The sequence below is a fragment of the Choloepus didactylus genome, chromosome 3 (genome assembly GCF_015220235.1).
Source record: "Choloepus didactylus isolate mChoDid1 chromosome 3, mChoDid1.pri, whole genome shotgun sequence".
Taxonomy (NCBI): domain Eukaryota; kingdom Metazoa; phylum Chordata; class Mammalia; order Pilosa; family Megalonychidae; genus Choloepus; species Choloepus didactylus.
In genome coordinates, this window is record NC_051309.1 from 7,375,784 (window position 1) to 7,390,352 (window position 14,569).

A 14,569-nucleotide genomic window follows, 5' to 3' on the forward strand; every position below is an offset into this window, starting at 1 on the left:
GCTCCGAAATAATACAAACAGTAAATAAGCACATGGGAAAAATTTCTCATCCTCCAAGAAACACAAGTTATTAAATATTGATGATTACCGAGGGTGCTTGGTGGTCTCTTGCATGGCAAATTGGGCAATACTTTTGGAAAGCAATTTGGTCATAGGCATCGAGGAACATAGACAAGGTTTATGCCGTTTGAGTAGTTTGTTAGGCTTCTGAGAATTTAGTCTGACAGAATAACCCAAACTAAGGAGAAAGCTTGGTGCACAAAGATGTTCGTTGCAGGATTATGTATAATCAGGAAAAATTGGAAATAATTTAAATGCCAAACAATGGAGGGATAATTAAATAATTTATTTTATATCCGTAAGTTGGAATGTTTTGTGGCCGTTTAAGAATTATGGGTATAAAGAACATGTAATAACTTGGGACATGCTTATGGTAAAATCCAAAAAAGGACACAGATGGGTGGGTTTCTGGCTCTCAGAATTTGCCACCCTCTTTGGTGCCTGTGGGCCTTTGCACGTCAGTTCTCTCTGCCCTTTGCATCTCTCTCTTCATTTGCCCTCCCTGGCCTTCTCCCCCAGCCATTTGGTCCAGCTGATCTCCACTTATTTTCCAAATCTGAGACGGCCTTGCCTGACTCCCTGGGGAAGGCTGGCAGTGCTTTCACTTTGCTCCCATAGCAGGCACCCCATACTTCTCCTGGGACCCCCAGTACCCTGGCGTGGTAAACACCTGTCTCTCCATCTGACTAGCAGTTCGAGCATCGCAAATCCAGCTGTGGCCCTGACTCCCCTGTTCCTTGTGGCCTGGCCCAGGGCTTGGTGCCGACGTCGGACATTTCATGGTTGTGTGGACGAGGGAGTGGATATGTGATCACAGCTCTGGAAATTAAGAGAAAAAGATGACGAGAAATATCAGAATCTCCATGGAGGTTGTGGTGGGAAGTAGAGTTTTTCCTTTCTTTTCATTATCTTTAAAATTTTCTCTAAATTGATTGATAATATATTCAATAATAATGCATTAAGGAATTCCTGTTCTAACGATGACCCAGTCTCTTCAATAATATGATATTAAAAAGGAAGGAGGGATCAGTAGAGATTTCAACGGACAGCAGAGAACTATGAACAGACTCAGAGTGGAAACTTGGGATCCTGGTTCAAACAACCCAACTGAAAAAAAGTCATTTCTGAGACAATTAAGCAGAATTGAACATGGCCTGGTTACCGGCTGATGGGAAGGAATTGATGTAATTGGGTCGGCTGCAGTAATGGATTGTGGTTATGTCTATTTAAAATCCCTCATCAGTTAGAGATACGTGCTCAAGTAGTTAGGGGTGGAATGTTTGGGATTTGTTTGAAGACACTTTAGCCAAAACAAAATAAAACATAAAAATTTGTGTGGGGAGAATAGGTAAAACAAGAACAGTGATTGTTGAAGCTGTTGAATCAGTGACGAGCATGAGGGGACTATTTATGCTGTTTCTTTACCTTTGAAAATGTTTGCAAATTTTTGTACTGAAAGTTAAAAAGAAAGAAAACCTTGTGTCCTAATTTTCCATCACTGACACTGAAAACTTTCCTTCGCTTTTCAGAGTGACCGGCTTCTTATCAAAGGTGGACGGATCGTCAACGATGACCAGTCCTTCTATGCTGATGTCTACCTGGAGGATGGACTGATAAAGTTGGTTGACCCCAAGGGGATGCTTTGAGTTCTGCTTTGAAGAAACATGTCTCCCCTCCACTGCCTGGCCCTTAGATGGGGCGGAAGCCCGCTGTGCCATCCCAGTTCCTGGGGGTGGCAGGAATAGAGATCCCCAGAGAGGTTTGGGGGGGAGTCCAAAATGCAGGCGGAGACGGGGCTGGCTTGAACCAAGTGTGCCCCGTGCCAGGCCCTCTGCTACATCCCTTCCATGGGCCATCTCATTTTAAATGCACATTAACCCTGTGAAATGCATGCCCTGCGCCCCCCTGTTTTATTGTTGTGGAAGTGGTGGTGGGGGTGGTGGGGCAATGATGTTAAGTAACTTTGCCCCTAACTTGCTCTATAACATCCAACCTATTACATCTGACTGAATTCACAGCTCTTTCTTCTACCTGCCTGGAATTTCCAGAAAAAGGGGTGTATTAGTCAGGGTTCCCTAGGGAAACAGAACCAACAGGAGATATCTGTAAATACGAAATTTTATAAAAATGTCTTATGCAACTGTGGGGATGTGTGAGTCCAAATTCCATAGGGCAGGCTGCAAGCTGGCAAATCTAATGAAGGTCTTCGATGAAGTCTCCAGGAGAGGCTGGCTGGCTAAAGGAAAAAAAAAAGCAAGTTCTCTCTTCTCCCTTGAAAGTCTTTAGCTGACTGGATTAAATACAACTGATTGGATTCTCTCATTGTGGAAGACATTCCCTTAGTTGATTGTAGATGTAATCAGCTACAAATGCAATCAGCTGACTGATAATTTAATAAACCAGCCTTCTGGTTTATTAACCAGCCACAAAATGCCTTTGCAGCAATGGTTAGGTCAGGGCTTGCTTGACCAGGCACATGGACACCATTACCTGGCCAAGTTGGCACATGAACCTAGTCATCACAGTTCACCCCTTTTTAGCTTGGCAGCTGTACGTATGTTCCGGTTTGCTAATGCTTTACTGAAGAATGGCCGATGGCATCTGGAAAACCTCTGATAGCTGGGAAGGCATGTGGCTGGCGTCTGCCGATTCTTTGCTCTGAGGTTCTGATTTCAACATGGCTTTCTCCAAAATGTCTCTAGGCTTGTCTCTTAGCTTCTTCAGCTCCTGTGCATCTAAGCATCAGGGATCCTCTCTTAGTTTATCCCAAGCAAACTCTAGGCTAGCATCTCCAAATGTCTCCAGACATCTCCAAGTGTCAGTTCTTAGCTTCTCTCCAAAACGTCCCACTAAACTGCTCTGAGCTCCTTCTGTTTGTGAGCTCTTTTATAGGACTCCAGTGATTAAATCAAGACCCACCCTGAATGGGCAGGGTCCCTATCTCCATGGAAATATTTTAATCAAATGTTTCACACACAGTTGATTGAGTCACATCTCCATGGAAACAATCAAAAGATTCCAACCTAAGCAGCCCTGATACATCTGCCTCCATAAGATTGTATTAAAGAATATGGCTTTTGGGGGGACACAATATATCCAAACTGGTACAATACATCACCTTAAAACATACTTAGTCCCTAAATAGAACACAATAACAGACATATGTTTTGCCTAACAATTCCCAGCTATCCTGCGTACAACCAGAAACACACTAAATCTCTCCTGAATAGAGTGCGAGTTCTTGTGTACCATTCACTCTTAAACATGATATCTTATTACTTAAATACTAAGAAATGAACAATACAACTATGTCATGTGATAAGGGGATAAGATAGAGAAGAAAACAAAGATATTTGCTTTATGTACAAATACAAACATAACAAAACAAGGAGGAAATATTCACATCATCATGATCCTCGTTTCTGTAACTGGTCACGTGGACGTGGTTCATATTTATCACCACCTTCTTCCACTACCCATTCCATGTTCCCTTTACCCTCAGCAAGCACTTCAGCTGGCCTTGGTTCTTTGCCTGGTGGGGTGACCCAAACCTTCATTCCTGAAGTTTCTTGGCCATTGGTAGTCCTGCCTGGATTGGGTTGTTGCAGTTTTCCATTGACTTGAATCACAGGGCAGGGCAGTACTAAGAGACGCCCCAGGGGATCTCCTGTATTCCAGGAAAACTCTTCTTTACCTCCATTGTGTATTTGCAGTGCTATTTCCCCTTGATAGTCAGGATCAATCACCCCAGCCAGTACAGTAATCCCCTTCCTTGCCTGTTGATTCAGAGGCATAAGAAGCCCAAAGTGGCCAGGTGGCAGTCTTAACTTCCAGTTCAATGGGATTATTGTTGTGTTTCCTGGTGGAAGCGCTCCTCCTTTTGGAAATAAGACTTGTAGACCAGCAGAGCTTAAGCTTGCAGAGACAGGAAGCAAAAATTTCCCTAGTGGATCACTAGGAGTGATAGTGAGTGGTGCCACTCCCATTTCCACCCCTTGATTCCTGGACCCATGAATCCTGGCTATGGGAGAAACAGCACCATAGAGTGGACGCTGATTCAGAACATATACAGTCTATCCCAGTTTGCTAAAGCTGCCAAAATGCAAATATATCAGAAATGGATTTGCTTTTATACAGGAGATTTGTTAGGTTACACATTTACAGTTCTAAGGCCATGAAAATGTCCCAGTTAAGTCATCAACAGGATGATACCTTCTCTGAAGAAAGACCAATGGCATCTGGGGCTCCTGTCACATGAAAGGCACATGGCCGGAGTCTGCTGGGCCTTCCCGGGTTTTGCTTCTGGTTTCTGTGGCTTTCTCCAAAATGTCTCTGGTCTTCTGTCTTAGTTTCTCTCTCAGCTCCTGTGTGTCCTTGTTTGTTTCTTCCAGGGCATTTCTCTCTAAGCATCTGGGGGTCCTCTCGTAGCTCCTCTGGGGCAAACTCTGGATTTCATCTCTTAGCTTCTCTCCAAAATGTCTCTCTCAGCTTCTCATGCCAGTGGCTTCTCTTTAAGTATCTGTGGGTTCTTGGTTAGCTTCTCTGGGGCAAACTGTGGGCTTCCTCTCTTAGCTTAGCATCTCTAAATGTCTAGGTCTGTGTTGGCTCTGAGCAATCTCTCTCTCCATGCGCTCTCTTAAGGACTCCAGTAAAGGATTAAGAACCACCCTGAATGGGCGGGGTCACATCTCCATGGAAATAATCTAATCAAAAGATCCCACCCACAATTGGTTGGGTCACATCTCCATGGAAACAACCTCATCAGAAGATCCTACCCACAATATGTCTGCTCCCACAGATTGGATTAACAGAGCTTAGCTTTTCTGGGGTGTATAACAATTTCAAACCAGCACAAGGTGAGACCAGAGGAATGTTCGGCTTCCACCCCCAGCCTTGGCACGTAAGGAATAGATCTGCATCGGGACTGGGGTTTTCCTTTGCTCACTCCCTGTTGGTTCCCTCTTCTGTCCTGCTTATGAGACCCTGGGCAGTGGTTTTTGTTTTTTGTTTTAATTTTTATTGGGATTGTTCAGATACCATACAATTATCCAAAGATCCAAAGTGTATAATCAATTGCCCCTGGTACCCTCATACAGCTGTGCATCCATTACCACACTTAATTTTTGTTCAATTTTTAGAACCTTTTCATTACTCCAGGCAAGAAATAAAGTGAAAGATGGGGGGAAAAAAAAAAGGAAAAGAAAAGGAAACTCAAATCCTCCTGTATCCCTAACCAACCCCCCTCAATTACTGACTTGTAGTGTTGGTATAGTACATTTGTTACCGTTTATGAAAGAATGTTGAAATACTGCAAACTGTAGTATATAGTTTGCAATAGGTATATATTTCTTCCCTATATGTCCCTCTATTGTTAACTTCTAGTTGTATTGTCATACGTTTGTTCTGGTTCATGGAAGAGTTTTCTAATATTTGTACAGTTAATCATGGATATTGCCCACCTTAGGATTCAGTTTTATACATTCCCATCTTTTGACCTCCAACTTCCCTTCTGGTGACATATATGACTCTGAGCTTCCCCTTTCCTCCTCATTCACGCACCATTCAGCACTGTTAGTTATTCTCACATCTTGCTACCTACACCTCTGTTTATTTCCAGACATTTAAGTTCATCCTAGTTGAACATTCTGCTCATACTAAGCAACCACTCCCCATTCTTAAGCCTCGTCCTATATCTTGGTACCTTATATTTCATGTCTATAAGTTTACATACTATAATTAGTTCTTATTAGTGAGACCCTGCAATATTTGTCCTTATGTGTCTGGCTTATTTCATTCAGTATATTGCCCTTGAGGTTTTGTCATCAACCCATTTTTTTTTAAGATGGTTTTGTTCACACCCCATACATTCCATCCTAAGTAAACAATCGATGGTTCTCTGTATGGTCACATATTTATGTGTTTACCACCTTCACCACTATCTATATAAGGACATCTACATTTCTTCCACAAGGCAGGAGGGAGCATCAAAGAAGGTAGAGAGGCAAAAGAAAGAGGAAAAAAATGACAGCTAGGAAGTAGCAAAAAGAAAAGTGATCTTAAATCAAAGTAGGGTACAGAGTCAGACAATACCACCAATGTCAAGTGTCTACATGCCTCCCCTATCCCCCCTTCTTATCTGCATTTACCTTGGTATATCACCTTTGTTACATTAAAGGAAGCATAATACAATGATTCTGTTAGTTACAGTCTCCAGTTTACACTGATTGCATCCCTCCCCCAATGCCTCCCCATTTTTAACACCTTGCAAGGTTGACATTTTCTTGTTGCCCTCATAAAAGAACATATTTGTACATTTTATCACAATTGTTGAACACTCTAGATTTCACCAAGTTACACAGTTCCAGTCTTTATCTTTCCTCCTTTCTTTTGGTGTCTCACATGCTCCCCACCTTCCCCTCTCAACCGTATTCATAGTTATCTTTGTTTAGTGTAATTACATTGCTGTGCTACCATCTCCCAAAATTGTGTTCCAAACCACGCACTCCTCTCTTCTATCACTCTGTAGTGCTCCCTTTAGTATTTCCTGTAGGGAGGGTGTCTTATTCACAAAGTCTCTCATTGTCTGTCATAAAATATTTTGAGCTCTTCCTCGTATTTGAAGGACAGTTTTGCTGGATATAGGATTCTTGGTTGGAGGTTTTTCTCTTTCAGTGTCTTAAATATATCACATCACTTCCTTCTTACCTCCATGGTTTCTGCTGAGAGATCTGCACATAGTCTTATTAAGCTTCCTATGTATGTGACGGATTGCTTTTCTCTTGCTGCTTTCAGGATTCTCTTTTTGTCTTTGACATTTGATAATTTGATTATTAAGTGTCTTGGCGTAGGCCTATTCAGATCTATTCTGTTTAGAGTATGCTGCGCTTCTTGGATCTGTAATTTTATGTCTTTCATAAGAGATGGGAAATTTTCATTGATTATTTCCTCTATTATTGCCTCTACCCCTTTTCCCTTCTCTTCTCCTTCTGGGATACCAGTGATACGTAGATTCTTGTACTTTGTTTCATCTTTAAGTTCCCGGAGATGTTGCTCATATTTTTTCATTCTTTTCTCCATCTGCTCCTTTGTGTGTAGGCTTTCAGGTGTTTTGTTCTCCAGTTCTTGAGTGTTTTCTTCTGCCTCTTGATGTCTGCTGTTGTATGTTTCCATTGTGTCTTTCATCTCTTGTGTTGTGCCTTTCATTTCCACAGATTCTACTAGTTGTTTTTTTGAACTTTCAATTTCTGCCGTATATATTCCCAGTGTTTTTTTTACAGCCTCTATCTCTTTTGTGAAGTATTCTCCAAAGTTTTTGATTTAGCATTAGTTGTTTAAATTCCTGTATCTCAGTTGAAATGTATGTTTGTTCCTTTGACTGGGTCATAGCTTCGTTTTTGTTCTTTTGTTAGTGTAGGTTGTAGTTTTCTGTTGTCTAGGCATCTGACCTCCTAGGCCACCCCAATCAGACGAGAACAGGTTCAGGTCACAGAAGGAGGAAATATTCAGTATCTGGTTCCCCTGATGGTTTTTCTTAGAAGATTAATACACCTGTGCTTTTCTGTTCGGCAGGTGCAGCCTGTCACCTCCTGTGTGAGGGGGTGTGGCCTGTGGCTCTCCTCCCCCAGGCTTTGGGGTCTGGTTCCGGAAAGGTGGGCCATAAAGCTGGGCCCCTCCCTTTCCTTTGGGAAGCTATGCCCCCTCCAAAGAGGTCATGGGCAGTGGTTTTTACGTGACCTTCTGTGTTTTATTGGCTAGCAGTGGAGATGCGTGCTTCTTTCTTTGATATCAGGAGTGCCCGGGATTCCCTGACTGGCCAGCTGTTTTCCGTGGAATCTGGAGAAGTGGAGGTGCATGCTGCCTGGGAATCCGGGCTGGGCAGCTGGCTCGGGAAGGAGAGGCAGGCGGGCATCTGAGTCAGGTGTGAGTCCAGCCAGAGTGTGTCCTACTCACAGGACTGTCCTGGGACCCAAAAGGACCTTGATGATGGTGATGGGTCCCCGGGGGAGGCTGTGGAGTTTTGTGAGCCTCCGATGAGACGACTGTGCCAAGGACCCTGTGCAGAGTGGGTGCTCCGGCAGCCTCCAGCCCTTCCCTGCCTCCCAGGCAGCCCCGTCTACCGCCCCTCGAATCGGTCCCAGACCTTTCCCACTTCAAGTGCAGCTTGGCCTCCCCTCCTCCAGCTTCAGTCCCTCCCCTCCCCTTGCCCCCTCTTCCCAGCTATACTGAAAACTGCATTCACACAACTTCCCAAGCTGCTCTAACATCAGAACCTCACACCCCTGGGTCCTCTGCCCAGCTCTTCCCTTGTATCCCATCTTCCTTGCCTTCCTCTTAGCTCTGTTAGTCCTCCTGTGCCAGCTCATGTAATTCCTCCTCCAGGAAGCCCTCTCTGACTCCGAGGCTGTTGGCTGTGTCCCCTTGGCTCTCCCAGCCCATGTCCTGCTTTCTGTCACAGCATCATCACCCCGCACTGGAACCTTCAGTGTTTTTGTTGGTTTCCTCACAAAAACCATGTGTTCCTTGGCCTGGGACCAAGCCTCATTGCCTCTCGCCCCTGGGGCCTAGCCCAGAGCCTAGCACAGAGAACGTGGCCCAGGGTATTGATTACGTGCAAGTGTGAACCAGTGAATCTTGACACGCAGATGGAGGGGGACCCCGGGCTCAGCCACCGTGCAGTCTGGAACCAGAACGGGGATACTGGCAGGTTGGGTGGTGAGATGAGTGTGCTGAGATGTATAAAAAAATGTGGTTTTCTAACCCAACAACTACCTAGTACAGAGAATACAACCGTGGGGTAAGCTTGCTCTTTGTATGGGACTTTGGGGTTCTGGGGCATGGAAGGTAAAATAATGCTGAGAATCTTTGTGGGAACACCACCCCACAAGCCACGTGTTGTCTGAGGTCTGAACCTACCACTTCTTCTCTGGCCCCTCCTGGGCCAGGACCCTTACAGGGCTCTGAACCCCAGCATGTATACAGCTGAGGCAGGTGGTCATTGGTTGAGCTGCATTTGTTAAGTGCCTGCTGTATGCATGAACTCCTGGAGTTTTAGGACTCTGGCTAGCCAGATTGTTCAGACAACATCCAATTTCCAGAAATCCAATATTTGTGAGTTCGTCTTATTCGGAAGCTCCTTTTTGTGCTAAGTCTCATTGCTGAAAAGCTTTCTAAGCCTCGGGCTCCTTTTCTTGCCTCACTGAGCAGAGCAAGTGACCATGGCTGAGTGCCTTGGGGGGCCATTGGGGGTCACTGTGAGCAGGAGTCCTTACCAGCTGAGAAGTGTGGGCAGGGAAGGAGTGACCTCACAGGTACCCCGTGCTGTCCCCAGGGACCACCTGCCACATGGACATGCAATTATTTTGCTTCAATTTGATGAAACCCCAAGAAGACTTTTATTTTATGGCCATCTGCCAATGGTTTCCAAAAGCTGCTCAGCTGTGCTTTGTGCAAAACCAATTATGATTCCTTGAGGGTTCCAGCCAATTCACGCGGCCCTGGGGAGCCCAGTGCTGGGCACTGTGGGCTCCTTCTGGGTCATGGAGGGGGTGCCGGGGGTGTCTGACTCACCGAGCTGCCTTGCTCCCCCTCCTTCCCTTCCACACACATTGCTCTTGGGCCCCGTGCATTGAGCTCTCCTCCTAATTCATCGGGGGCCCCATTTAGTTTAATCCCTGTTGGGGAGAACCTGCTGCTCCTACATCAGAGAAGCAGGGAGGCAGCTGAGCCTGGTGAGCAGAGCCCCGATGTTAGACTTGGGAAGATGTGGGCTTGAAGCCAGACCCACCACTCACTTGCTGTGTGACCTTGACAAGTCACTGCGCATCTCTGAGTTCATTTGCTCTTCTGCAAAATGCAAATACTTCCTGCCTCTCTGGGTTGTTGGCGAGAGATTAGAGAGGGTTTGTAAAGAGAGATGACTGTCTCACTGTTGCGCCTGATAGGAATGTGCCCCTATCAATAGGTCTTGGCAGCCAACGTGGTGAGTGAGTTACAGCCTCCAGCAGATGGGGCTGTTTTCCCCGATACCCATGTGTCAGGCAGTGTGGGGTGTGTACAGCCAGTGCCCCTGCTCATCAGACAGGACCCCTGCTTTTGCCAGCTGTTAGGGATTTTGACCTTTGCCCCATCTTCTTTAAATGCTGCTGTGAAAATTAAATGAGATAATCCATGAAGTGCTTGGAAGGGGATCCACCCCGCGGTTAACAGCTTTGACTCTAAGGGTTGGGGGCGTCTGCCCGGGAACCCCTCTCCTTCGACTCCCTGCCTAAGCCCGTGTGTTTGGAGATGGGTGCTGGAAGGACTGGGCGGAGTGTGTCTGTGACATCAGGCTGGAGGTTACAGAGGGCAGGGGTTGGGGACTGGCATGTGGCAGGAGCAGCAGAGGTGGCCGTGGCTGTGGTGTGATGATAACAGCTTGCTTTGAGCCTGGCACACAGACTTGTTTCCAGCCTTAGGAAGGACAATGCATGACGTCCTGATTCTGGGGAAGAGCCCCAGCTAGAAGCCCCGCATCTCCAGGCCCCCCACCCAGCTCGCTACACCAGCCCCTCCCTGGAGCCCAGAAGGGCGGGGGGCTGCTGTGCCCACCCCGTGCGTGGATCGTGTTTGAGGCCTGGCATTTTGGTCACTGAAACAATATTGCCCATGTCTTCGCTACTGGTGTTTCCTTATTTTTTAAAAAATACAATGTTATTGAGATATGTTCACACACCATATAATCCATCCAAAGTGTACAATCAATGGCTCACAGTATCATATAGTTGTGTGTTCATCGCCATGATTTTAGAACTTTTTCATTACTCCAGAGTAAAGAAAAAAGTAAAAATAAAATAAAAAAGAACACCCAAAACATCCCATACCCCTTCTCCCCTTCTGCTACTAGTGTTTTTATGTGACTTAGGAAAACTGATATTGCTGCCTAATTCAAGGAGTTCAAAACAACTGGATTCTTTTTATCATTACTTTTTTTTAAATCGGAATTGCTTGTGGCTGCATCTAGTGGTGTCACCTGGGACTTGACCTTGGAAAGCTGCTGAATACCTGCCCTGCCTTTGTGGAGCCTCCTCCCCTTGTCACCTGGACACCCCCTTCCCCCCCGACTCTGGGTTGCCAACAGAGAAAGCCCTGACGTCCCCGGTCATCGGAATAAGTCACCCATGTAGACCAGCGGGGCAAGGCTTTGTTTCTTAGGCTCTTGTCCCTTCCTCCCCTCACTTGGAATTCTCCGTCCCCCTGGAGAAGTTGGCAAGCACCAAGCATATCGGGGAATGGACCCGATAACTGTTAGAGAATTCAGGAAAATCCTCCTGCCCTCAGCAGCCTTTTACGATGTTCTTAGCTGTCTCCTGGGTCCTGAGGGCACTTCAGGAGCTCTGTGAGGTCAGTGTTCCTGCAGGTTTGGCTGAAATGAGAACTCGGGTCTCCCGTCTCTGCAAGCCGGCAGGATAGAGGGAGCTTGTCTCCCTGCCGTGCAGCCCCCCTGCATCTGTCCCCTCGGACCCTCCACTCGTGGTCCCCGAGGGGGTAGCAGCCACACCCAGAGTGGTCCAGGGTGGCAGGTGGTGCAGAGCCCTTTGCTACCTGGGGGAGATGCTGGTCTCACCTGTGTGGCGTTCAGCGTGAGTTCCTTGAGGGCAGGCACCCCCCTGCGTTGCCTCTCTCTCTACCCGGTATCCTGTGGGCCTTGCTCGGAAATGTTTATTTCGTGGGTCTGGAGGTCCACACCGGACTGCCCATATGATTTTTCCTTTAAGAACCGAAGGCCGTCTCTGTGGTTTGCTTCCAGACAAATAGGCGAGAACTTGATTGTTCCTGGTGGAGTGAAGACAATCGAGGCCAATGGACGCATGGTTCTCCCCGGAGGCATCGATGTCAACACGTACCTGCAGAAGCCCTCGCAGGGGATGGCCGCCGCCGATGACTTCTTCCAGGGGACCAAGGCGGCCCTGGCGGGCGGGACCACCATGATCAGTGAGTTGCCCCGTCCTCCCCTTGGCGGTACCGGCCGGGAGGTGTCATCTTTTCCAGCAGCAGCAACACAGATGCTTTGTAGAAACCAGGGTGTCATTTCATTTCTTCTCAGGGCAACCTTGGGATAGAGGCCAGTGTTTTACAAAGCTTATTTTGTGTGCCGTTGGTGGTACACAAGATGATTTTATAGGCAATACGGACATTGAAAAAAATAATAATTGATGTGTCTTGAAATAAAAGGACTAGCACATCTTGGATAGTATTGCTTCAGGTGAGTTTGAGGTTGGCACTGAGATTTTTAAAAGTAGTGAATTGATTTAAGGAAACCTATTATATAAAGGATGATATGGATTATAAGGAAATAAAGCCCCAAATCCTGAACATGGTGTGCAGGTGGCTAAAGATTTGGAACTGGTGACGCAGGTGTTATTATGACAGCTGGGTGATGGAGGTTCAGCCTGAGGCTGTATCCATCAGTGCTGCTGTGACAGTGCCGCGTAACAAACAGTTCCCTGAATCTCAAGCAACATTTATTTTTCTTACTCGGGACTGTGGGCGCCAGAGAGGGGGCTGGGGCGGCTCTGCTCTAGGCTGTGGGTCAGGTTTGGGTGGGCGTCATGGGTCTCTCATTCTGGAATCAATGACTAACTCAACCATTGTCTTCTTACGGTGGATGTCTCTCCTCTTACCACCTCACCTCCTCACTTACACACTGTCACTCCCATCCACGTTCTCTTGGCCGAAACAAGTCACAGTCAAAGCCCACAGTCCGTGGATGTGCACTCTGCCCACAGTGAACCATGGTGAGGGTGGGGAAGAAGGAGAAACTATGGACAGATAATACCATTCTACCACGGTGGTCTCTCTGGGAGGCTAGACGCTCCCCCCACCGCCCTGTGCAACTGACTGTTGTGGTTTTTGAATAGCTGCTTTTTCTTGGTTGTCATTGCAATAGGTGAGTTTAATGTCCCTGCAACTGTTCGACTGTCCAACTCCAGGAGGCTGGTCCCTGAACCAGCCCAGCCCTCCCCATCTCTCCCTTCCTAGGAGTCCCTTTGGAAGTTTCTTCTGTGGGTGTCAGCCGGCCGCTGTGGGTGGGCTTGAGTGTCTGAGCTGCCCCAAGCCCCTGAGCCAGGAGGGTGTGGCTGGACTCCTGAGGCAAGCCTAGCTCCACTCCCTCTCCTAAAGGCACCCCTTGTGTCTGCTGCTTGGGGAAGTGGGAGGAGCCCAGGCTTTGGACCTGGGTAGACTTGAACTTGATCCCGGCTGCCAGGGTTGGAGCCTGCGCTCTGCCTCTCAGCGGCTGCACAACTCTGAGCAATAACTTAGCCTCTCTGAGCCTCAGCTTCCTCCTCTGAAACATGGGCATTATTCTCTGAGGCCCCCTCAGGCTGTTGGGAGAAATGCGTGGATTCTTTAGAGCAGGGTGTGGCACATGGGAAGCTCTTGGGAAGGGCCAGCTTCCAGCATACCCAGGGCCCCAACTTGCTCTTCCCCCATCACCAGTCATGCAACCCTGGCTAAGCCGCTGCCATGGAGCACCAAGGCCTGTGAAAGCACCCCCAGGGCCACAGTGAGGGGGGTCTGGGTGCAGGTGACGGGGAGGGGCTCTGGGTGCCCACCCCCATTTCTTCATTCATTTATTGAGGGCTGCTCTGCCAGGCACTGTGCTAGGCGGTGGGGAGAGAACAAACAAAAGCAGATGTGATGCTTGTTATGAAGGGTTTCAGCCCATAAAACTCTCTCAACTCTCAACGTAAAGTGCTGTGCCTCGGAAGTGCCCAGCGCTTTGCACTTCAGGGGTGGGGGTGCAGGGAGAGCTCCTGGAGAAGTGACATTTGCTCAGGGATCTGGGGATGAGTGAGAGTTATTGGGGAGAAGAGGGCAGCGAGAGCAGCAAGGCCCAGTGGTGGGATGATGCATCTCCCGTGTAGGAAGCTGAGAGCAGCCAGTGAGGCTGGAGTGCGGAGACTGAGAGGCAGGACGGTGTGAGCTGAGACTGGAAAGAGGCCAGGGTCAGAATTTTGGTCTTTTTCGCATGGGTGATAGCAGCCACTGAGATATTTTAAGGAGCGTTTGGGGTTAAAGATCATCCTGGCGTCAAAGTGGAGACCAGAAAAGCGGGGAGCAGATTGGATGGGGTGGACCAGTTGGGAGGTGATTGCGGTAGAGCAGGTGAGAGATGGGGGTGGCTTGGATGCGGGGAGTGGTGGTGGAGATGGACAGAAGTGGAGAGCTCCAGGTATTTAGGAGGTAGGTCAGCAGTACTCAGTCCTGGATTAGACATGGGGCACATGAGGAAGAGGAAGCGTCAAGGGTGATCATCCACTTCTGGCTTGTGGAACTGTCAGGATGGTGGGATCCATCGCAGCCGGGGGGCAGGGAAGGAGACAAGTTTGGGAAGGGGATGGGAGAGGGGATATTGAACTAGGTTTTGGACATTTTGAGTTTGAGGGGTGTTGGAGTCACTGTGGTGGAGAGCTCAAGGAAACAGATGGATTAAGATTCCTGTAGCTCCGAGGGAGCAGTAAATGTAACC

The 14,569-nt window shown here is 47.6% G+C and overlaps 1 protein-coding gene across 9 annotated transcripts in view; it reads left to right on the top strand.

Annotated features, from left to right (window-relative positions):
• Window positions 1-14,569, top strand: part of LOC119529209 (dihydropyrimidinase-related protein 1) — a 256,553-nt gene that overhangs the window by 199,473 nt on the left and 42,511 nt on the right. For all 9 annotated transcript variants that reach the window (XM_037829366.1, XM_037829364.1, XM_037829365.1 and 6 more), the window contains 2 exons: window positions 1,590-1,678; window positions 11,846-12,030. In XM_037829366.1, the coding sequence (XP_037685294.1) occupies window positions 1,590-1,678; window positions 11,846-12,030 (274 nt within the window). The remainder of the gene's footprint in view (window positions 1-1,589; window positions 1,679-11,845; window positions 12,031-14,569) is intronic.